Genomic DNA, 24,236 nt, shown 5'->3' on the forward strand with positions numbered 1-24,236 from the left:
GGATAATAAAGTTCGTGACACCCTTGATTTTTATGTCGCAACCCACATGTTCCCAATTGACATTTTTAAAAACAATATAATGTAAAAGAGTTTCTCTATCAAATGATATTAAAATTGATGAAATATATTTGTCAAATCCCTCGATGAAATGTAATTTTCTAAGAGAATAACGATAACATATACTTGTGTCCATGATACTAGTGTAAATTAATAAAAATGTCCAAGATGTAATAAATAAATATTCCTTGAAAAATAAGGTAACTCTTTAGTTTTGTAAACGCTTATAGAGGTATATATAAGTTGTTTATGAATGAAATATTGAAGATTCTAAATTGGTGAGTTATTATTGAATGTGACTACCTAACATTGGTGAGATGCTTTTATGAGAGAGTACTCGGTGTGATCTCACTCCATACTTTGATTACTTTTGCGTATATTGTTTTTTTGGTGAGAAACTTCATGTTATATTATCTACCTTTCTTAATTACCAAGCTCTTCGTAGGCCACCACAACCCCACCACCCACCAACTATATACTTATCTTTGAAATCTAGAACTAGAAAGGTGGTTGCTCAAACTTCATATTATATTTTCTAAGCTGATTTGTGGTAGGGATATATCACTTTACTTATAATTATATGGAGGACAAAAAACAATTTGTAACATCTTTAGGGAGGGGAATTCCCAAGATCCCATTAAAAATGACTAAATAATTAAGGAAATCCCCTATAAACTTTTAAAGTTTAAGTATCTATTTAAAATTTGAAACTATTCGGGATATGTTGATTAATGAGTAAATAATCAATTTAGTCTCTAATAATATACTTATTCATCATTTTAATCTTTAAATGATAGAAATTACATATTTAGTCTCAAAAAGTGTATAACTAGAGCATTTTATTCAAAACAACTCCCTCTAGTGATATTATTATGAGAAGATGGTGGAATAGGAATATGATAATGGATATTCGGTGGAGTCAAATGTTGTTAATTGTCATGTGTTGTTGTGGATCAAATAGTCAAGCCCACACTGTAGCTCCATTATACATTATAATACAGTTCTTGACAAGTACATTCTGTCTATGTTTATACGGCATTGATATTACTTTTTAATATATAAAGAATTCAAATTAAACACCTAGAGTCACAAACAAAAATAAAATTATAATAAACGAACGCATTTTGATAAGGTGGCCCTGATTGATCAAAAGACCTCCAAAAAAATCTGAGATCTTCAGGTCAGAACAGATTGATTTCTCTCAATTAGTAAAATTATCATAAGTTAATTTGTCTCCCAGCATCATTAATCCAACACATCTTATATGAAGACAATTCCAACATAAACAATGTAAATCACAATTTGAAAATTGAAAAGAACTTCAAGATGGACTATTTGAAACAAAAAATACTTATGGGGTTAACTTAAAAAACAAAAAATAATGTAGAAGACAAATCTATTAAGTTTTGATTAATGGAATCGTCCAAAACAATACCTTAAAGAATAAAAACTAATCTTGGGAATGATTATAAGTTTATAACCATCACTTAGCAACACGACATATTATTATCAAAGTCAAACAAAAGCTCAATATGCACAAACCTAAGCATAGGTTATGCAGCTACTAACTAAACATGGTGATTAAAGAGGAGGAAGGGATGAGGGGCTAAGTTACTAAGAAAAAATAACAGCATTCTACTGCTGATTGGTGAGGGAAGGAAATGAAGGGATGGATTGTAAGATCAACTTTCGGCCACCTCTGCGACTCGAAGACGGTCCCAAGCCACATTTAGGAGAAGAGATTCTCTTACCATTCGGAGAAGAAGTTTTGACGCAAACAACAGGAGAGCTATCAATGCTGAGAATATCTAGGAGTTCATCATCCAGAACAGTTTCAAAATGCTTAGATTGAGACCAAAGAGAATTTGGTTTCTCAAGCTTTTGGCTGCTGCTGGCAAACAATGCAGAACCGGAGATAGTTGTGACAAAAGATCTAGGTGGCTTTCCCTTGGATGAAAATGGCAATGGAAGCAATGACCTGTTGCACATAAAAAACAATAAGTGTAAACAATGGGAATCAATATTACTGTCTCGACTAACAAAAAGTCACATCAAACCTGGAACGCAGTGATGGTGATGAGACAAGAGCAGAGTCTGAATGATCTTCAATATTCTGAATTTCAGTTTTCTGTAAATCTTTTTCAGCCACACCCCTTTCCCCTGCCTCTGTTTCTTCTTCTTGTTCAGCTTCTATAAGAGCAGAGCCTGAACAATAAAAGGAAGGAATTGACAAGAAAACCAATTAACCAAACTACCAAAGAAATATTTATCACCACATGAAACAAACAAAATGTTGAAGATAGACTGTGACTGCCACTGCCTTTTTGCTATGTACAGGGAAACTTACCGTCTTTCCTACCAAAAGCATTTTTGCACCCTTCACATCTACAGCTAATGGAGCAACCAACACCACCCTTCAAAAGAAAATCACCATTTTAGTATTATCACTGAACTTGGAGGCATACATGACGATATGGGTAGGGTGAAAACCTGAAAACATTCACAATACTTCTTTAGGCAGCTTGATTTCTTGCAGTTGCATCCTCTTTTATGTCGTGCTGAAGCTGGAGTTTTATTTGGATCATCCTGCGAGAAGAAAACGATTAAAACAAAATAAATGTAGTTATATTTACATGATAAAAAATACAAAGTTAAAATTTATTTTCTCACCCCAACTTCAGGAACAGACTCGGAACTTCTGATGACTTTAGGAGCAAATGCAAGAGGGTTACGAGACTCAATCTGCTTGCGAGTCTGAAGAACAGTATCTTCGTGAATAGCCTGGTTGAAGCAATCCTGACAGGAGCATGGTTCAATGCAGTAGACCCCAGCAGCAAAGCACTCACAATAACTGGTAAAAATAGAGAAAATTAAGCATGAAGAGTTTAGTTTTAAAGCAAGTAAGGTTATTTTCTTTCTCAAGCTTTCATGTTATGAAAAGATTTGGAGTGCAATAGACAATACTTTATAACCCATAAACAGGACATAAAAAACAGATGACAAAAGGTGGAAGTCATTAAAATTTTAGAGAATAAGGTAATAAACAACTTAGCTTACATTGGTTGAAGGATGTTTACTGAATAATATTATAATTTCAAGATTAAAGATGCATTACTGCATCAAAGATTAATAAACTTAACACATTAGAATTTACAGGTAATTCGAAAACATCAATTAACAGAGGTCATGTGGCAACATATGCTTAGTACCCTAATAATTGCATCCTACAAATAAAAGAATAACTAAATAAAAGAACATTCTTTCAACTTACAGCTTCAAACACTTTGATTTCTTGCAATTACAACGCTTGCAGCCCTCGGTTTCTCCAGCTGAGTCCGACTTACGCCTGCAAATTAAATTTGGGTGACTATCAGGTAATGAAGAAAAGAAAAAACATAAAATAATGGGATGGAGATTATCAAACATAAGCATGGTAAGCAACAACTGCACTTGCCTTTTCTTTTTGGGGCTATTCTGATTGAGATCTTCACGACAATCTTCATCAGGTTGAACACCATTGTTTGACAAATCTATTTCTCTTTCAGATGATACATCACCCAGGGCTAGATGATGATGTTCTTGGCTTGTAGAGATTTTCAATGAAGAAGTGGAGCAAATCAGACTGAGTTGTCTTCCAGAAGACAACCTTTCAGTTTTTATGCCATTGTGGTCTTTTAAGGTAGCAAGTGCATTCAAGTGTAAACCGATTCCCGGCAAAATGCACTTCCGTGAATCACTGTGGTGTTTTGTATGAACCAGTTGGTTATCATCAGCGACATTCCTCCCATCAGAATGTAAAGTACTGGAACTTGTATTTGAATTATAATCTGAGTTCTTCCGTCGCACACTGGCCATCTCAAAATCGAGACAGCGCCTCCGCAGACCACGGTGCATCACGGAAACAAGCTTAACACAATAAAAAATGCTTCTAGAGTGATCATTTGTTCAACAATCAATACATTCTCAAAACAAATAAAAATAAAAACAGAAAAATCAAGTCTCAAATATATATAAACAACAGAAAAATGCACAGTACTAACAAAGTACCTTACCGCAGCATTCTAAAATATTATTGCCATGATGTACTCACAAAGTAATCACTGGAAACAAACCACAGTGATACAGTATTTTGCTTGAATTAGAATCGCAACTTCAGTACAAACCACAACAAAAGGATTATTATATGTATATGACTTATGGTGTATTATAGCATTATGCATTTACAGGAAAATTCACTGTTTACAGATGAATATTTTTTTGTACAAAAAAACATTTGTATCCTTAGTTTGTATGCATGAGTAGCTATAATCATATTGATCATACCCATATATATATATATCAATGCAAGTATGCAACATAGCTTAGAAAATCATGCATTTGACATAAGTCATGAAAGCATCCAATTACATGAGCAAAAAGATATGTAGTAGACATAATTCACTACAAAACTAAGAGACTTCACTTCCCTACCTCATCATCCGTTTTCTCATTTGGATTGCTATTCATGGCAGCATTGTCCACAACATGGTCTGTTTCTGTGGCTGCTATTGGGTGGGAATGCTGATTTTCAATTTCAAGTTCAGAACGAGGAGCGATTGAATCAATAAATTGCACATTGTGGCCAATATTGACAACCGTAGATTGTGGTAACAGAGACATTAAATCTGTCGAAGAGTCCAAGGGTTTCTGAAATAGGCTATTAAAAGCTCTGGCTTCATCTGGCGAATTAAAAATCAACAGATCAGTGTGATCAGGAATTAAACCATCCCAACCACATTCCGGAAATTCACTCTTTGGGTCAATTGGACAGGTTCCCCGAAGAGGACTTTCGCTCTGAACTGAATCTGTTTTACATCCTTCTTCCTGAACACAAGTAACATCCAGTGCTGGCTCCTTAGGCAACTCCAAGAGGCCGTTAGCCGCATGAATGCAAAACGTTGAATCATAGCCAGGGCTACCACAGTTATACTTTAAGGACTGCGGTAACTCGATTGCATCGTCTGCTATGGGAATCCCTTGTTTTGTATTTTGCCGTAATTCGGTTGAATTCGGAAGAGCCTCTTCATTTGCATATTTTTTGTCGACATGTTTAGCTGAAGCGTTAGTCTTTGGTGTGTGTAAAGAGATGTGCCTGGTGATAAAGAATAGGTAAAGCATAAGAAATGAGATATATATAATAGATAATTAATTGCGGTGTAGCAGATCTAGGAGGTATGGAATAATGTATACCTCTTTAAGAATCTAGATTCGTTGACATGTGGTGAAGTGAAGAGAGATGGAGGAGATGAAAATGTGAGTGAATTGAAAGTGTGAGTGAATGGAAGATGCTTAGAAGGTTTGATAGGAGATAAATTGTTGATAAAGTTGAATAGAGGTGAATCCTGCATGCAGTTGAATAATGATTATATAAAATGGAAAATGGAAATTGAAGAAGAAGAAGAAGAGTAAGGAATGAACCTGGTTTGGATTAAGAGGAGCGTTCATTTGATTCCTCTCTGGTGTGTCCATAACAGAAACAGAAGAAGAAGAAGAAGAAGATAATGAACTACTCACTCACTTTTCTCTCTCTCTCTCTTTCTTCTCTGTTTTGGTCTCTCTTTATTTGTTCTTAATAATAATAATAATAATAAAAGAGTAACGTATACTAACACTTATCACCAGGGATGGATCCTCTGTCTCTCTATTAACCCCTTTACCTTTTACTTTATACTCTTCATTCTCCACAGACACATTTTCTTCTTCTACCGTTTCACTTTTCTTTTTCTTTTATTCCCTTTACTCCTATTCCCAATTATTATTTAATCCAATTAATCACAATATTAATTTCTCCCTTATCATTCTACTACCTACGTATTGGTTTAATAAGAGTATTGATATATTTTCCTACTAATTTTACTTTCCATAAAAAAAAGTGACACATATTACTTATAATTCAATCATTAGTAAATAAAGTATTTTATTGTGACATATTTTATCTTTCTTATGAGTAGGAAAATTAGTATAAAAATATAGTAGAGGGGTGACAAAATAGTCAAAATTAAAATCTAGAAGTAACCGTATAAAAAGAAACAAATAAACTATAATAAAGGGGGTGATAAATACAAAATAAATGTGTATCATCTCAATTATAATACCAAAATTATGGGTTTAAAAAAAAGACGCAGAGATAGGTTTAACAATCATGACCAATGTACCTAAAACAATCATCATCATATTCCAACAAGCAATTAACAAGATAATTATGACCAGTTTAATTAGCTCAAATATTACTTGTATATGTTACCAAATCATATTTTCATGAGTTTTAATAGTTTGGAAGGGACTTGAAACTCAATATTTAATTTCATTATATATACATTTATAAGACGTTTTCATTTCATGAAAATCATGATTAATTAAATCATAAGGTTAGAATTCATTGAGGTAGGAGCCAAATTTGATAGTATTAAAATCTTTCACAGGCTTAGCCAATCATTTACACAATGTCGGGGCCAACCAAAAAAGCAAAAATCACGAGAATACCTCAATTTGTTAATAAAATATATAATGTGTAATATATTATTACAGTGATGAATTAAAATAGAGAAATAATTGCACAAATTTAAGTAGGATGAATATATTGATTATGATTATTATTTTATTTATCACAATATTAAATGACAATTAATAAAAAACGGATAGATAATTTGTTTTTAATAAATAATAATAAAAAATAGCAAATAGAAAGGGATTAAGAGTTTCCTTTTGTTTGAATAAAAAATAATGAAAAAATAAGAAAGGTAAAAGGAGAGATTCGTAATCTCTGGTGGGTGTAGCCGTTAAGATAAGGTAAGAGGATATGTGGCATTGGCACTGAGCTATGTTTGGCGCGCGCCGAATTTGAAAAGGGAGTAGTCTACTGTTACTATGCCACACGCAAATTTGGAACACGTATAACGTTAATTATGTTCGATTAATGGAGAGACAAATACTTCAAAAAAAACAAAAGAAAATACAATTTTTAATAACACATATATCATTTTGATTATAATATAATTATATTTTTGTCACTACAAACAAGTATGAAAATATGCATTTGTCTCTTTATTAATGGAGAAGTTTATTGTATATTTTGATAGGCTAAATAATCATAATCAAACTATTCTCATCCACTTGTATATTTTGTACTCATTAATGTACTCTTACACAATGAATTTACGAAACATGAATATAATATATGAATGAAGTTGATTCGGTTCTGAATTGAATATATTTCACAAGTACGGCATGATAATAATAAAATGTACATTTATGTGTGGTAGAGGTAGAGGTGCAAAATTAAGATATTCATTATGAGTGCCTCTACCTTGTGTCCTTATACTTATGTTTCAAAAGATTGGGTGCCAAACTTAGAGGTCATTATTAATATTTGTTGGACAAGTGGTCCCAAAGTTTGGAAGTCATGAAGGTAGGTATTGGTCACGTGATTTATCCTATCCAAGTTAATATTAATACTATATATAAACCATATAATACTCAAGGGTCTCAATGTCTTTTACTATCATAGTGTTGAGTGTTGACTACTTGGGAAACAAGCATACTTTTGTCTGTCACATGTTGCAAACATTATACTATACATTCCCACAATGCATTATTGGTCTTTTTAGATAAATTACCTAACAAATGGACCATAGTCAACTTAACCTCTTACGCTTTTTTCTATTTATGTAACATTTAAACATGGACTTTTCGATATTTCTGACATTCTGTTATAAAATATTCACCACCTATCTCTTGTGTTTGTGATTTTCGATTTCGAGATCAATAAATATTTCAGGGAAATAAATAAAAAACTAAAAATAGAGAGAAAGTAATATCGTCCATTTAGTGGATCACTTGACCCACTGGTCATATAGAATGGATTAGGACTCCTTTCCATTAATTGAGAAAAAAATATAGTGAAAAAGTAAAGTAAAAACAACACATTAATATTTATATCATTTTTATTTTAAATGAAATTACATTTTTTATTCTTAAACTATAAAGGAAAAAGTCATTTCTCTCTCCATTACTTAAGATGTGTCTCAATATTAAAATAAAACTTTTGTACTGTTTTCAATTTTAGGTTGTTTGATAAGTTTAGACCTCATTTCTGCACCTTTGTTAGAATGAAAGTGGAAAAGTTATGTTGTTCAATAATATTTATAATATTTTATGATAATGTAATTTTATTGTTGATTGTTTAATTATGTAATTTTATTGTGTTATAATGCTATAAATTTGGGATGTACATCGAGTTACCTTGATCTACTAGTGATCCGTTGGTCCAACACAATTAGCTTATTTATCTTTTTCTTGGTACTACTAATGATATTTTTTTATCTTTTTGATTAAGAAACTCATCTCTTTCGTAATTTGTGACTCACTCTTCCAACAATAACTCTCGACCTTGAGGAATCAGTAAGGTCTCACACCACTAGATTAACGTCTTGTTGGTATTACATCATTTATCTAATATACTAACTACCCTATTCAAGGTTAATAATACTAACTAATAAAAGCTCAAATATCATACAAAGAGAGGATCACTACACACGATGTATATCAAAATTAAATTCATTTTTTATCACAGACTTTCTTTTTTATCGTCTTTGTATAGAAAAGGAGAAAATAAAATAAATCAAATTAACATCAAATAATGATTCTTTTTAATACTGAGGAATATTATCCATTTTGTATATTCATAGAAGAATACATGGATTATAAAATATATAACATTTAATATATTTATATTATTTTGGCAGGTGATACCCATTCCTCATATCTGACCCATGTTAACTTTGTGCTCTGATTGACGTGTGATTGATTTCGTCATTATTAAACCAAAAATTGTTGACTTGATTGCATTTTTAAAAGTAGAAGTCAATAATACAGTACTCCATGTCTCCATGGAAAACAGAATACATGGGAAAATGCGACAACCCATAACCAACTCAGGAGTATACAAGTACATTTAGACTAGTATTTTTTATAACTAATTCCATCAAAAATTAACAATAACATTCCATCAAACTATCATAATAGGGAACAAGGGCCTCCTAATTTTTATTTTACTTATTTTTTATTAAGAAATGTCAATATTCAATATAAAAAGTTGATACAAATAACCAAACACTTGCTTCAGCTCAAATAATATGTCGTCTTATATATATATATAAAGTGACTCATAGGAGAATATTTATCCACAACCACAATGGGATATTGCCCTAAGTTTCGAATATTTTGCTTTGTTTTTTCTTGAACGGGTTTGTAATTTTTTTAAAGAATCAAATAAGGACATAAACGTTTCTAATTGAAAGATAATATGTAATAGTATATTTGATCCAGTTAAAAATAAAAACTTGTTTGTCCATTAGAAATCATCTTTATCTGCTTAACAATTTTGTTAACAGCACTTGTTATCAAAAGTTACATAACCATATACAACATGGGCAAATATATTTAGGCCCCATCTAAAAGTTTATGCCATCTTAGTGGCCTACTTAATATATTTTACTTTTAACAATTGAATTTCTAAGCCTAATATATTGTTATGTCTGCAAAATTAAAGATGTTATCATTAGAAAGCTATTGAATGTAAGACTTGTCCTCATGTCTCATTCAATATCCAAATCAATTATATATTAATACATAGATAAAAAAAAATTTAAAAACAAAAATAATAAAATAAAACACTTTAATAGACTTAAATAAAGAGTGAAACACCATTTGAGACTTGGCGGATTGATGCCTCCCTATTACGCCAAAAGCTTCCTGTAAGTTGACATTGTGACAACCTTAAAGTTAGATTTTTACGATGACAAAAAATTTAAAGTTAGATGAAGAACAAAACTTATTAGAAAAAACAAGCCTACATATTAAAACATAATAGTATGTACAGATGATACTCGTTGATGGTACTAGAAGAAATGACAGAATGTGATAGGGCTTTTGCACGTGTGACGACAAAATTGTAGTATTGCACTATTATTGTCATGATATTATTATAAGCAAATGCGATTTTGTCTGATAATCACCGCTGTTTTTTCATATTTTAGGTTTCTTCAATTCCTTCAAAATCCCTCATTTCCCAATTTCAGAAACAAGTAAAGATAACCACTTTTTTATTTTATTGAGACATGCATTGTTCGGATTCAGTTCCTTTCTGCATCTCAAAATCGATGATAATGATGATGATGATGATGATGACACCCTATGCAATCTCTACTTTGTCTCTTCTATCAAAAGCCAAAGCCTTTGATTGATTCTTCAAAATGCGACAAAGGTATTCATGCATCCACTTTTTATTTTTATTTTTTATTTTATTTTTCTAATTAAAAAAGGTCAATTTTTTCGTCCATGTCTTATTTAGCTTAATTCTTACTCTCTATTACTTCGTGTGGTTCTGAATTTTCCTCTCTTCAGTTGATTATTCTGCTGCTTCTTTAGTCGTTTCTGCATTCAAGGTTTGTGTTTTTTCCATATATTCCCCTTCATTATTTTATCTTAAAAATTGATTTTTATGAGTCATTCATATTGTTCGAATATTGGTTCGTTTTTTGATATCCTTATTTTTCGATACTCTGCTATTACCTTTTCAATTTGAAATTGTCAAATTAAAAAAAAAAAAAGTTGACATTGTCAATAAAATTGGAGAAAATTGTGGGTATGAGTGAAAGACCAATTTTGTAGGCAGAATATACAGAAAGGAAGATTCCGTTATATATATATATGCTTATATTTTACCTTTTTTAATTGCAAATTTGCAGTTGATTTTTTATGTATTTTTAAATTTGTTTTATTATCATCTTGGTTGTCCAAATAGGTTTTAGAATTTGAGGCTGTCAAATTTGGGTGTTAACAAGATGGATTCAGAAAGTGAAGAAGTTAGGACACCAAAGAGGGAGCTGGAAGCAGTAGGAGCTCTGAATTCAAAGATGAAGGGCGCCGGAAACCAGAGCAGTAAAGATATGATTTTCAGAGCTGATAAAATTGATCTGAAGAGTTTGGATGCTCAACTTGAAAAGCACTTAAGCCGGGTTTGGTCGAGAAGCAGCATTGATACAAAAAGGCCTAAAGAAGAATGGGAGATTGATTTGAGCAAATTGGATTTACGATACATTGTAGCTCATGGAGCATATGGTACTGTTTATAGGGGCACATATGATACCCGAGATGTTGCAGGTATTTTGCACTTTATTTTCTCCGGAGACAAGCGGGCGTGTTTTGCCAAAATTCATTCCCCGTGACATTATCTTTTGTTAGAGAAACGATATTTTTGCGAGATGCTTGTAATATGAGAGAAGTAACATTTGTCTTGTTTTGCTAATTCTTTTATCCTTTTTGGATATGAGAGAATCGTGCATAGTGAAGAGATAATTTCTATAACTACTGTATTGTTATGTTGAACTTTATAGTGAAAGTGTTGGACTGGGGTGAGGATGGTGTTGCCACTGCTGCTGAAACTGCTGCTTTACGGGCATCTTTTAAGCAAGAGGTTGCTGTCTGGCACAAACTTGACCACCCAAATGTCACAAAAGTAAAAATTCATAGTCTTCATCCTCAATTATTTGTTTAAACTAATGACAACGTTGATGAATGAAGTGGCTGCTATAGATACTTTTATGAGTCCACACAAACTTTTATGAGTCCCTTCCTTTTCTTTTCAGTTTAGTAATTCTATTGCTATCATTTTTGCAACAGTTTGTTGGAGCTTCAATGGGCACTTCAAATCTGAAGATCCCTTCAAAAAACTCTTCGAATGTTGCTCAAGATTCTCTTCCTTCCAGGGCATGTTGTGTTATTGTTGATTTTGTCCCTGGTGGCACACTCAAACAATACTTGATAAGAAATAGGCGGAAGAAACTTGCTTATAAGATTGTGATTCAGCTGGCTTTGGACCTCTCCAGGGGGTGCGTCCTGTTTCCTTTACATCCACCATTGGAATTTTAAAACTGTTAATTCTTTATTGAAATAATATATATTTTCCCCAATATGCAGTCTTAGCTATCTACATTCAAAGAAGATTGTTCATCGTGATGTGAAAACCGAAAATATGCTGCTAGATGGTAATCGGAATCTGAAAATAGCTGATTTTGGAGTTGCTCGTGTTGAAGCTATGAATCCAAGTGACATGACTGGTGAAACTGGAACCCTTGGATATATGGCACCCGAGGTATTCCGTTTTATTGGAAAATAACAAAATAAAAATTGGGATTGTCTGAATATTAAAAATGGTATTCTCTTGGTTTCTAATATACACACACATGCTGCTTCTCGTGTTTCTATTTCTATTACTAATTGCATGCATGCACGATGATATGGTAAGATAGGCACTTCGTGCGCTTAGCTTTGATCTTGGCATTATGTCATGTACAGGTTCTGGATGGCAAGCCTTATAACAGGAGATGCGATGTCTATAGTTTTGGTATTTGCTTGTGGGAGATTTATTGTTGTGATATGCCTTACCCAGATCTAAGTTTTGCTGATGTGTCATCTGCAGTTGTTCGCCAGGTAAGTTCATTGCACGAATTATTATTTTGGACCATTTTGATCCTAACATGTATGCTTTGCTTGCTTAATTTAACATTGTATGTGGTACATAGAATCATGGATTTCATATTACCTGTATATTGGCACAGAATTTACGGCCAGAAATGCCGCGGTGTTGTCCAAGTGCCTTAGTGAATATAATGCGGAAATGTTGGGACGGGAATCCGAACAAACGTCCAGAAATGGTGGAGGTGGTGAGAATGCTGGAAGCACTTGATACAAGCAAAGGTGGTGGAATGATACCAGAAGATCAGGCTTCAGGTTGCTTTTGTTTTACCCCGACACGCGGTCCTTAAATCTCGAACCAGTTATGGAATATGATGTTTAAGAGAGATGAGGTGAAGCAACTGACAAATGGTATTTTATGGTCTTGCAAGTTTATATCTCAGCACCCTTTCCTGATTGAGGAGTTTGTGAAAAGAAAAGGAAGGGAAATACTTTTTATCACTGTCTCTTTTCTTTTTGGCTAAAGGGACTGATTCATTACTTCTTAGATGTTGTATTTAGTGTGGAAAGTTGGTTTCATTTGTGATTGAAAAAAGGCTATACAATACAATATCTAAGTGTTTGTTTCCATGTTTGCTAGTACTGGCTTCTTCTGTGTATAACCAAATATAACCCTGTAATTAGAAATTAAACAAAATTCCTTTTCACCAAAAGATTTGTTCAAAAAATAAAGTAACCATTTCTATAAATTTTGTATAACCAAATAGGAGTTCTATATGATAATGTAGTTTATAATACAATTCTCTCTCCAAAAAAAATTAGTTGTGCCAAATAGAGTTTAAGTAGATTTTAAATACATTTGTGTCGTTTAAAGGTTTCAAATTGTGCTTGTATGCATCTATTTTAAAGAGAAAAAATGTAAAAAAAATATATATTCAGAGTTAATATATTGAGCTGAATCTCCATCGACTATAAAATATTTTACTTAAGCTAAGCCCCGAAATTTTATATTAATAAATACGTATTTGAACATTATCAAAATACTTCAATCTTTTTGAAAACTGAGTAAACAAATATGAAACCAAAATAAAAATAAAAAATAACCGAACATGCAAATATATTATTGGCTTTTATAACATAATATATTTATTTTAGTTGGGTAGCTAACTTATTTAATTTTAGGCCATGAAGATATGGAGTCTATTATAATTTATAAGTTGTCCATTATTATAGTTTTAGTAAATGAAAGTTAATTTCAAATGGTATATGTTTGATTTTCGTAACTGTCAAGAGAGTTAGTCATATATAACTTACATAGTTATTTCCGTAAGCTGTCAGGAGAGTTAGTCAATAACTTACATAGCTTCATGTTACCGGCTAGAACAAGATTGCATCCATGCGAACACGGAACAAAAATTGGAAAGTTGGGTTTATAGTGTTTTAGGTTTTGAGTGAGAATAGTGAATAGTTTATTTCTTTCTTTCTTCCATAACCAAAATGGTTTCCAAGGTTCGAATAACCACAGCTTCCAATGCCTTATTCCAGCGTTTTCTGATAAACAAGAACTCTGTTTGTACTTTATCTGTATCTGATTCACCAGAAATCCCTTGTTGGGTTAACTTCTCTGATTCATCTATCCCTTCCTCTGATCACGATGACTTTGTTATTCCTTCTCTTGCTCCTTGGCTCCATGCACATCTCTTCAACCCTTCACAACCTCTTAACCCAACAACCCTCTATCAAAGTTCCAACCTTGACCACAATGTTCAATCACTCACCACTCTTCTTACAAAACAACGCTATTCCTCTTTTCAGGAACTTGCTCAAGCACTTGATACCCATGCTTTTCAGGTAAAGATATGAGCTTGATAGAGTATTTAACGAGTAGAGATTCAATACTTTGTGAATAGCTTGACCCATTTCATATGTTATTTTCAGGTATCAGATGGTTTGGTTCAGCAGATCCTCAAGAGGTTCAACAATGATTTGATCCCGGTGTACGGGTTTTTCAAATGGGCAAAATCTCAAACAGGTTATGTGCATTCTCCTGAACTCTACAATTACATGGTAGATATATTGGGGAAAATGAAAAGATATGATCTTATGTGGGAGTTGATTGAGGAAATGGCAAGGCTTGAAAAAGGATATGTGACATTGGATACAATGGTTAAGGTTATGAGGAGGCTTGCCAAGAATCATAAACATGAAGAAGCTATACAAGTGTTTCGAAGAATGGGGGATGATTACGGGGTTGGCAAGGACACTAAGGCATTGAATGTGCTCATGGATGCTTTGGTGAAAGGAGATAGTATTGAACATGCGCACAATGTTTTATTGGAATTTAAGACTAGTGTTCCATTGAGCTCTCTCTCTTTCAACATTTTGGTACATGGGTGGTGCAAACTTAGAAAATTTGACATGGCCCTGAAGACAATGGAGGATATGAAGGAACACGGGTTCAACCCAGATGTTTTTTCATATACTAGTTTGATTGAAGCACATTGCCGCGACAAGGACTTCCGGAAAGTTTATCAAGTTTTGGAGGAGATGAAAAAGAATGGTTGCAACCCTAATGCTGTGACTTACACTAATATGATGCTTGCTTTAGGGAAAGCAGGGCACCTAAGTAAAGCTATGGAGTTGTACGAGAAAATGAAGATCGATGGCATTGTAGCTGACACTCCATTTTATAGTGCATTGATTTTCAACCTCGGCAAAGCTGGCAGGCTTAAAGATGCATGTGATATATTTGATGATATGCCTAAACAAGGGCTTGTGCGCGATGTCGTGACTTACAATACTATGATTTCTACTGCTTGTCTACATTCTAAGGAAGAGACTGCTCTTAGGTTGCTTAAGGAAATGGGAAAGGTATCATGCAAGCCGAATCTTGAGACTTATCATCCATTGCTCAAGATGTGCTGCAAGAAGAAGAGAATGAAGGTGCTCAAATTTTTGTTGGTTCACATGACCCAAAATGATTTGAGCCCGGATGTGGGAACTTATTCGCTTTTGGTGCGCGGTCTGTGTAAAAGTGGGAAACTTGATGGTGCTTGCTCATTCTTTGAAGATATGGTATTGCAGGGATTAACTCCAAAGGACAGCACACTCAAACTGTTAGTGGCAGAGCTTGAGTCCAAGGGCATGGTAAAAGAGAAAGCGCATGTGGAGAGTTTGATGGCACGCGTTGCAGAGAAACATACAGTGTTAGCTTAGAACTCACTCTGTAAAACTGAATTCAATGATGAGTTTTGTGGCCTTCATTTTTTTTATTATCATCAGAAGTGAGCTTTTATGTTTGGATACTTTTTTAGTTTTTTGGTAGCATAAATGTTTGGATTGTATCATTCGAATCAACTCTTGAAATGTGTTCGTACCAAAATTGTGTTTTCGAGTTTATTTTTTTATCTGAGAAGTGATCAACATTTTAAAATTAGTTTGACAAGAATGGTAGTTAAAAAAACCCGAGCTGAGTTTTGCCAAACAAAGAAATAAGCGTTTTTTCACTTTTTCACTTGTTCAATAAAAGTTTGGAATTGAAACAAGGTTATGCCAATGGATTCTACTATTCTAGAGATGTCAAACACTTGGTGGTTTTGGCATGGGAATTAAAAATCATGTTGGGACTGCTCCCTCATTTTATCCCCTACCCTGTGATCTACATAATGTCAATTTTATCTCTTCATTCATGTCACTAGAGTATTTGTGCGTTTTGTAACTGGATTTATCCATGCTTTCTTCATACTCAAACCATATAGACCAGAGTTACCTCACCTGTTTTCAGTTCTGATATGCATTTATAAGGGTTAAAAAGGGCTCTCTCACCCAAAAATGATATATGCATGCAATTTTACTCTTAAAACTGTTTCCAAGATTTAAACTCATAACCTTTAAGATAAAAGACAAACTATTTTACCCTTACATCGACACTCACCCTCATTATAAATGTTTATAAAAACAATTTAGATAGATAAAACTTCCATGAACCTACCATTCTTTTATCATTGTTCATTTTCTCTTGAATGAAGAGAAGTATGTGGGTAGATTCCAACATATGCACTATTATACTCAATAAGTATTTATTCATTTACATATATCTTAATCATTTACCTTAGTGAGCCTAACAAAGGAAGAAAAATATCAATTCCCTTCTACTCTGGCTAAAAATGAAAAATAAATAAATTATTCAACTATAAAAAAATATAAACCAATGATCATTTTCTTTCATCCTTGAAAGGATGCATTGCAGAATGTGTATTAATAGTTAAATACATGTTATAAAGAACTCAAGAACCTAGATTTATACAACAAATATGATCTAATTTTGTGAAGCTTATATAATACTTATCATAAAAGTCACAAATATCGCCTCATATGTTGGGATAATCTTGACATTTTACGTGAAGGCAACCTTGATGCAATTGGCTTTTGCCAACCGAGTCTTTCTAGAAATTCCTCAATCAACCTATGAAATCAAATTGATAAATAGATAGTACAGGGATAAAATGGTAAAATAACATTAAATCACACACAAAAAACACTCACATGTTGCAAATGGCCTTTTGGGATGCAGCCAACTCCCGGTCTGGGAAGGATTCTTCCAATCTATAACTCAACCAAACATAGAGATCCAACACCTGCAGTGTTGCCACCAAATAAAAATTGCATATAAATTCAGAAGCTAAAAGTAAAAAGTCGGGAGCTTAAAGCTGATAAGTTAGCTGATTTAAATGGGGAATAATTTGGTAAGATTAGCTTATAAGCTAGTTGATAGGTGTAAAATAAAATAAGTCAGTGATTTTATAAGTCATAAGTTACCTCCAAGTGACTTATCAAATATACACTAACAAGCTCCTTTGCCAAATGCAGCCAACTGACTTATTTTTGGTCAAATAAGTCCGTCGTCCGTCTTCTTAATCATTTAAGGATCTTGCCGAACACATCCTTAGTTGGTCAGCTAGTTGATACCTAAATTTACCTAAAAGGACATGCTTATATGTTTGTTTATGTATCTCTAGTAGCTTTTTTTGGTAAAGAAAACTAGTTAACAGCTTATAAGCTACCAAGTGCCTTGCCAAACACACAAGACAAGATGGGTTTCTTAACATTTTCCGTCAATCTATACAACAACCAAACCTTAGTCCTATTAGGTGGGGTTAACTACATAATTGAACGAGGCCATAATGCTCAATTATAAATCATGTCTATTGACAAAACATTGATCTCTAAATTTTTCCAACAAACTATATGAAGTAAAATATTGACAATATGTTCAGTGCTCATGGTCGTTAAAATGGTAATGGAAGTTATGAAATTGTACATGATTAATTGACTACTAGGTCAAAAGGCTATCTTATTGATGCGTCAAGGCTTGCCCTCTGCTAGACCATTCAAGTGAACAAAAATATTAGATAAAAGAAAGAAAAAAAACCTTTACCTTGTGGATGGATTCAAGCTCCTTAAGAGCAGCCGGTGTCTTTGGCACAGTAAGTGTCCCTGGTGTAAATATTTCTCGAAGCTGAACAAGGCCTTTCTTTGCATAATTCTCTGCAAACTGTTCATCATAAGTTGCATCATTTTTGTGTCCATTCAAATCAACATCAATGTATTTCATACTAAATACATCACAATTACCTGTATTAGGCCCTGAGATGAAATCTCATCATCCATGTCAACTGGACTGAATATTATAAGTATCAGTTAACAAGTAACTGAAAAGTAAGTGATATAAAATACAGACACTCTTATTTATTTATTCATCTAGAGTTGGGTATTGCATTATAAAAATTTGTGTTCTGAAAAGAAAAATACCTGATGCAAAAAAGGTATTTCTCTTGCAATCGAAGGGGAAAGTCATCGATAACAGCAGCCACTTTCTAGTGTCACCATGTGCAAACAGTTAAATGATTACGGAGGTATTTGACAGCTGATATAATTATTGAATAGCAAGATATAATTGGCGTGACTTTTCCGTGGTTCAATGGCAAGGCAACTATTAAAGATTAAAAGACATACCAATAGTTGATCACAATTAACAATGAAATAATTTGCAGATAATTTGGCATTGTCAATGAAGTGTTCCTGCAATATAAAATAAAAATAGTAATTATGAGTGTTTGAGAAATAATAAAATAATGCATTTGCATGTTAGTACATCTGTCCAATTAGAAATATGTAGCTCAAGTCACCATGCAATAAAAACTGAAAGTTGTTTATAACTAAAATAATAAAGCTCAAAAAATGAGGTGTTTATTCCAATCGAATTTTGTGACCTTAATTGTCTAAGACATTCCAAAGAAAATTAACAGTAGAATATACCACTACTTGGGGGGGGGCATTTCTCTTTCTCCCCCTTGAAAAGTTGTCTCTTACAAATTCAATTATCAGAAACCCAAAAATGAAACAAGATATTCATTTTCTGCAACTATTTTTAGATTTGATAATAATTCCCTAGAGCTCTGCATGCTTCCTTCAATTACATGAGTCTGCGTATATTAGGGAGGGTATTTGTTTATAAACTGCCTCTTGACCTACTAATTGTGATGAATAACCTCTATAAGTCAGATTTGTAATTTTTCCGAGAAGACATTTGTCGGATATATATAATATATATTATATAATTAACAAATCATGACTTATGATTTACAGATGACTACACCACTCAATGACAGAATGGTAGATAGGGCATGAAAAAACAGGCAGATATAACTTACTAGTACTTGATAGAAACCATTGTTCGGGTGTAATCGTGAATACATATACAACAGATCATAGGAAGGAAGTAATCCAGCATGCTGCACAGAATGAGTATTATACATAAATCATCATTTAAGTATTTGAAATAAAGTAAACCATGTTTCAATGAAAGTGCTTTTTAGAATCTTTCTATTTTTCATTTTCATCCATGCTATATACTTATCATAAAGTCGTCAGAAGTAAGGGTACCTCTAAAATAGGCGATGGAGCATTCAAAGACGAATGGAGCAAGGGTAGATCCTCTGCATCTATGCATGTTACTTCTCCTACAGGAAAAATTGATCCATATCTACCAGCTCTCCCTGCAAGCATATGCATTCAAGGCAACCCCAGAATAACATCAGATCCAAATAGACGGGACATATTCCAAGCCTCCACATTTTAATAAAACATATTAATATAAAAGTAAAACCTGAGTGACATGCTTAGTTATTAGAAGTAAAAATATATCCCCGTGAAAAATAAAGTTTAAATCAACATCAAATATCAGTGGTATATAGGCTAAAATACTATTGAGGACAATATACTATTTTGATCCTTTATCTTATTTTTAGGTTTCAATTTTACCCCCAACAAAAAAATGTGTTACTTTAATCCTCTACCTTTTTAATGTTTATCAAATTTACCACTTCGTCATAATAGTGTTAGATTCTCATAGGACTATATCAAATTATCGTCAGAGATGTCTTACTAATAGCCAGAATTATGGTTTTTCGTTGGAATTTAGAGCATTATAAGGACAGGGATGATAAATATGAAGATGGAGATAAAAGAGGAAAGACAAGAGTTGCCGAAAATATTCAATTTTTGGTGTAAAAACCAGTTTCTGATGATTAGAAAGGAACCCCAACAATCATTTTGTATATTCTGATAAAACTCAAACACTATTATGGTAGAAGGGAAAAATAAAATAAAAACATCAAAAATTAAGGGCTAAATTAACACTTTTGTATTAGAGAACCAAATTGAAACCTAAAAATTAAATAAAGAATAAATTAGTATTTTTAGCCTTTTAATCAAATTACAAAACAAGGTCAATCTGCTTATATGAATTTCTTGCTACCTGCAATCTGTTTGATTTCAGGTACAGTTAGATCCCGTGTCTCAAAACCGTCAAACTTCTTCATCGTAGAAAATATGATCCTAGAGATGTTTAGATTAAGACCCATTCCAATGGCATCACTGGCCACAAGAACATCAAACTCACTACTTTCATCATTGAACATGCTTGCCTGCAGTCCTAATGAGCATTTCAATTCAGTGAATCCTCGAGTGTAGGCATACAAAACAAAGGAAAAGGGAAACATAACATTTATCAACATATAACGATAAGTAAAGCAGTACTAACGTAAACCTAAAAAAATTATAAGAAAGAAGGGAAAGGATTTCCAAACAGAGCAACAAAGTAACAGTGAAACCACATAAACTGGCAATGTTCAGCATGAAATTTTTTGTCAATGAATGAGAAAAACAAAGTTCACCAAAGAACAAAACAAATGGAACAAGTTTTCGTATGGTAATGTAGAATTTAATATTTAAAGATCACATTCCCCATGAAACAAATTTATCTGTTTCAAGGGGGAAACCAAAACTTTTTAGAGAGAGGTGGGAGCTCACACCTGCCTTGTTCGAGTCTCCGGCGGCAATGAACCATAAACTACTGAACAAAGATGCTTTCCATGAATCTCAATTTTCTTCTGAGAAATGTAAATGTCATCTTTTACTAGTTAGTCCACTGCATAAATACTAGATCATGAAACATGCAATTGAATTGGCAGAATTCACAATGAGTTTCAGCAGTCTGCCTTTATATGAGATAAAATATCATTATAAGAATCATTGCCTTTTTCTGCTAACCAAAATGGAGAAAAAAAGAAGGCACTGAGTACAAAATTGTTTAAATGATTTAAGCCCAACTCTGCATCACAAACAAATTGTTGAAGTTATTTACTCATTTGCTAAATTGTGATTTTAACATCCTTTTCATTAAAGTTCAAAATTTTAAAACACTTTTATTAAAAAAAAATGTGTTGACCTCATCCACCAGAACTATATAACATGAAAAATGGAAGGGATCAATAATGATAACAGTGATAATGAGTGAAGACAGTAGTTTGAGCATAAAACGAAACAAAAATAAATATATGAAACAATGCAACTTAAATTGAAAAAAAAAATGTAAAAGCTAACCTTCAGTTTATATATATCGCGACGTGAAAAGGTTACAATGCAATCACCCGTTCTTACATTAGAGAAGGATCCAAGAGGAACATTCAGAGGGACTAAAGGTGACAGTCTCTCATAAAATTGAATCTGCGGCACACAAGAAGAAGAAAATTATGAATAAGAGATTTAAACATTGTAATAAAAACATGATAAACTAGATAAGGGCCCAGTAGATTCTTACCACAATGGCAAATTCACAGTAATGAAATTACAATATGGCTTAAGAAATTATCCGTCTAATATATATGCCCCCTTTTCCCTCCCCCGTGAAAAGATTTGATCTCGGTGACTGTTTACAATTGTGAAAAACAAAACTTTCAGTACCTCGACTTTATCACCAGTAACTTTCAATATCTCCTGAATAAGGGGAACAGCAGCTGGATCACCACAAAGGTGAAGTTCATCAGCAGCAATTCCCAGTAAAGCACGTGTAAATGAATAGCCCCTTTTATTACACCCCAACATCTGAATGCAGAAAGAAAGATAAAGGTTACAAGGGAAAATATGTTACAATAACAAGCATACTAATGAAAAGTCTATAAGCTGGCATTTTCATAAAATTACAACATATAGAATACGGACTAACAAAGTGCACAAAGCCATGCTTCAATAATAGAAAAAATATTTTAATTCCAAAATAGTCTGTTGCGATTGAATCACTGATTGACATGATTAAGATAGGACCAAGAGTCCAACACCTTTTTTAGAAATGAAAACCTAGAAGTTCTAACCTTTTCTAATGAAAACAAAAATATTCGCCAGAGATATTTTGTATATAATATGAAGAAGGAATCTCAAAATGAAAAGTCGGCTTGCCTGAATTTCATCAATAACAGCACACTGATAATCAGATGTTACATCAGCCATCTCAACTGTAACAGCCTTATGCTTTGCACCGTCAATTTCATCTCTCTCCTGACCTGTAATGAGATCACAAGGAACTTTTGCCTTGTTCATCCGATTTGCTATCTCCCATGCCAACAATCTTAAGGGACCACAATACAGGCCTGCAGAGTGCAAAAAAACACTTGGCCTGTTTACAAAGTTTTCATACTCCCTCGTTATTATTAACCTTTATCATCAGCAAAAATGGAGAAGCAACTTACCAGAAGCACTTGACTCAAGTTTCTTCATAGCATGATGAGTTTTACCACTATTTGTGGGACCAACATGCAGGATAACCTTGCGATGTTTCCTCCGGGCCAGTGGATACCATGTATGAGGGCAGCTAAAACAAACAATAATCAATCATCAGGATTCTGTGCCATAGAATGAAAACTAATATGACACAAGTATGACCAGTGTCAAGGCTGCTGTACACAACACGTGTAGTTGACAAGGTTAATAATTAAATCTCGGTTTACTCAACAACTTTAGTTCCAAACTGATATAGTACAACACATTCAATAGCTGCAAAGCATGTATACTTACGTCAAGTCGGTGAAATCATTTGTGGTGGCACCTTTATAGCTGCTATACGGGTGTACCTTGTTTGAGGCACCACCTAAACATTCAATGTTGGATCGAAAGTAGTGACAAAAGTGCTCCTTATTACCTGAATGAGCAGTTTGAACGATGAGATATAATCAACACCATACAAGCAACAAAGGTAGGATAGCTCGGAATCCAGACAATACAAAAATTGCTGCAAGACGTGCACATTGGGTATAAAGACACCAATAAAATGTACCGTTTTGTTAACCTCAAAGTAAGCAATTAAAATGAGGTAAATGTGTATCGAGAAACTAAACCCACTATTTTAATTCCTCAATACAACATTACTCATTTTAATTGCTTAGGTTAAGAAATCCTAAAATGAAAAGCATTAAAAACATCTTGCTAACAAATGCCCATAGGGCATTGTTGGGAATGTACAAGCAATACTTAATAATAATATAAGAATTAACAAGTAGTTCAAGTTTGAAGCTATGAGAATGCTCATTTCTAACTCTGCTTCACCAATACGATAGAGAGTATACTAACCCTAAAAAACAAAGTGAAGTGGAAATGGAAAATGGAAAAAAGAAAGAAAGAAAAGGGAATGAAAGGAACAAACCGAGAGAAGAAGAAGAAGAGGAGAATAATAATTTACGGCGAAGAAAGAAAGAAGCCATAGGAAAATGTGTGTTGAGAAAGTGAAAAGTTAGATAGAAATAAATAATATAATTCAATTTTCTGAACCTCCGAATCTCACTCTCTTCCAATATTCACCTTCACTTTCGGGGCTATAATTATTCAATTCAACTTATTTTCATACTAATATATTAATCCTTACTTTTGTTGCATGTTTCACCCACTTCATATATTATTGGGTTATTAATGTCTTAACTGGGCCTAGTGCATGCGCCCCAACTTATTATTTTAAAATTTATTAGAAATGAATCAATTTCATTTTTATTTAAGTCTAACATATTATTTTATAATTTATTATAATTTTTCATAAAATAAGATGTTTTTTTTCTCAAAATGTCAAACATCATTCTTATTCTTATTTAGTCTCATTATATCTACATTTTTTCGTACAACATTTATCTTTCTTCCATTTCATTTAGTTAAGAATAACTAAAAATTGTGTTTATTTAAAAACAAAAATTAGAGAAAAAGAATGAGACAATAGAAAACAAAATAAAAATATTTTTATTCCCTTAAAAATACCTACTATAATTGCTCTTAGTTGTATG

The 24,236-nt window shown here is 33.0% G+C and overlaps 4 protein-coding genes across 8 annotated transcripts; 2 read left to right on the top strand and 2 right to left on the bottom strand.

Moving 5' to 3' along the window:
• On the bottom strand, positions 1,479–5,621 carry LOC109331822 (protein tesmin/TSO1-like CXC 2). The gene is made up of 10 exons (XM_019566559.1): positions 5,515–5,621; positions 5,287–5,438; positions 4,528–5,188; positions 3,512–3,963; positions 3,329–3,403; positions 2,728–2,908; positions 2,548–2,643; positions 2,405–2,471; positions 2,115–2,262; positions 1,479–2,035 (listed from the first exon to the last, which is right to left on the bottom strand). The coding sequence occupies exons 1-10, from the start codon at positions 5,563–5,565 to the stop codon at positions 1,693–1,695; spliced, it is 2,226 nt and encodes a 741-aa protein (XP_019422104.1). The 5' UTR covers positions 5,566–5,621; the 3' UTR covers positions 1,479–1,692.
• On the top strand, positions 10,102–13,210 carry LOC109331292 (serine/threonine-protein kinase HT1-like). Of its 4 annotated transcripts, XM_019565699.1 has the most exons (8): positions 10,102–10,360; positions 10,501–10,541; positions 10,901–11,259; positions 11,493–11,614; positions 11,779–11,987; positions 12,076–12,250; positions 12,454–12,588; positions 12,717–13,210. In XM_019565699.1, exons 3-8 carry the CDS (start codon positions 10,941–10,943, stop codon positions 12,921–12,923), a joined length of 1,167 nt encoding a protein of 388 aa, XP_019421244.1. In that variant the 5' UTR covers positions 10,102–10,360; positions 10,501–10,541; positions 10,901–10,940; the 3' UTR covers positions 12,924–13,210. The 4 variants fall into 4 exon arrangements, with proteins under 4 accessions (XP_019421244.1, XP_019421246.1, XP_019421243.1 ...); XM_019565701.1 differs by lacking the exon at positions 10,501–10,541; XM_019565698.1 differs by lacking the exon at positions 10,102–10,360 and having other exon boundaries at positions 10,416–10,541.
• LOC109331291 (pentatricopeptide repeat-containing protein At3g22670, mitochondrial) lies at positions 14,047–15,965 on the top strand. The gene is made up of 2 exons (XM_019565697.1): positions 14,047–14,424; positions 14,512–15,965. Exons 1-2 carry the CDS (start codon positions 14,071–14,073, stop codon positions 15,787–15,789), a joined length of 1,632 nt encoding a protein of 543 aa, XP_019421242.1. The 5' UTR covers positions 14,047–14,070; the 3' UTR covers positions 15,790–15,965.
• Positions 16,741–23,684, bottom strand: LOC109331290 (DExH-box ATP-dependent RNA helicase DExH16, mitochondrial). Of its 2 annotated transcripts, XM_019565695.1 has the most exons (16): positions 23,612–23,684; positions 22,987–23,110; positions 22,662–22,783; positions 22,372–22,562; positions 21,880–22,020; positions 21,520–21,642; positions 20,949–21,026; positions 20,393–20,561; positions 19,519–19,631; positions 19,287–19,367; positions 18,589–18,654; positions 18,385–18,449; positions 18,208–18,253; positions 18,011–18,127; positions 17,119–17,210; positions 16,741–17,038 (listed from the first exon to the last, which is right to left on the bottom strand). In XM_019565695.1, exons 1-16 carry the CDS (start codon positions 23,667–23,669, stop codon positions 16,930–16,932), a joined length of 1,695 nt encoding a protein of 564 aa, XP_019421240.1. In that variant the 5' UTR covers positions 23,670–23,684; the 3' UTR covers positions 16,741–16,929. The 2 variants fall into 2 exon arrangements, with proteins under 2 accessions (XP_019421240.1, XP_019421241.1); XM_019565696.1 differs by lacking the exons at positions 16,741–17,038; positions 17,119–17,210 and having other exon boundaries at positions 18,050–18,127; positions 18,208–18,284.

This window comes from Lupinus angustifolius, chromosome LG17 (assembly GCF_001865875.1).
Source record: "Lupinus angustifolius cultivar Tanjil chromosome LG17, LupAngTanjil_v1.0, whole genome shotgun sequence".
Classification (NCBI taxonomy): domain Eukaryota; kingdom Viridiplantae; phylum Streptophyta; class Magnoliopsida; order Fabales; family Fabaceae; genus Lupinus; species Lupinus angustifolius.

What these genes read in the sequence shown, in the direction of transcription:
- LOC109331822 (XM_019566559.1), bottom strand. Translation starts at nt 5,565, where the DNA reads ATGGACACACCAGAGAGGAATCAAATGAACGCTCCTCTTAATCCAAAC. An exon ending in ATGAGAAAACGGATGATGAG is followed by an intron (nt 3,964 to 4,527) that starts GTAGGGAAGTGA and finishes TATTGTGTTAAG; the next exon opens with CTTGTTTCCGTGATGCACCG. An exon ending in AATAGCCCCAAAAAGAAAAG is followed by an intron (nt 3,404 to 3,511) that starts GCAAGTGCAGTT and finishes TTTAATTTGCAG; the next exon opens with GCGTAAGTCGGACTCAGCTG.
- LOC109331291 (XM_019565697.1), top strand. Translation starts at nt 14,071, where the DNA reads ATGGTTTCCAAGGTTCGAATAACCACAGCTTCCAATGCCTTATTCCAG. An exon ending in TTGATACCCATGCTTTTCAG is followed by an intron (nt 14,425 to 14,511) that starts GTAAAGATATGA and finishes TGTTATTTTCAG; the next exon opens with GTATCAGATGGTTTGGTTCA.
- LOC109331290 (XM_019565695.1), bottom strand. Translation starts at nt 23,669, where the DNA reads ATGGCTTCTTTCTTTCTTCGCCGTAAATTATTATTCTCCTCTTCTTCT. An exon ending in ACTTGAGTCAAGTGCTTCTG is followed by an intron (nt 22,563 to 22,661) that starts GTAAGTTGCTTC and finishes TGCACTCTGCAG; the next exon opens with GCCTGTATTGTGGTCCCTTA. An exon ending in GCGATATATATAAACTGAAG is followed by an intron (nt 21,027 to 21,519) that starts GTTAGCTTTTAC and finishes TACATTTCTCAG; the next exon opens with AAGAAAATTGAGATTCATGG.
- LOC109331292 (XM_019565699.1), top strand. Translation starts at nt 10,941, where the DNA reads ATGGATTCAGAAAGTGAAGAAGTTAGGACACCAAAGAGGGAGCTGGAA. An exon ending in GCTTTGGACCTCTCCAGGGG is followed by an intron (nt 11,988 to 12,075) that starts GTGCGTCCTGTT and finishes CCCAATATGCAG; the next exon opens with TCTTAGCTATCTACATTCAA. An exon ending in CATCTGCAGTTGTTCGCCAG is followed by an intron (nt 12,589 to 12,716) that starts GTAAGTTCATTG and finishes ATATTGGCACAG; the next exon opens with AATTTACGGCCAGAAATGCC.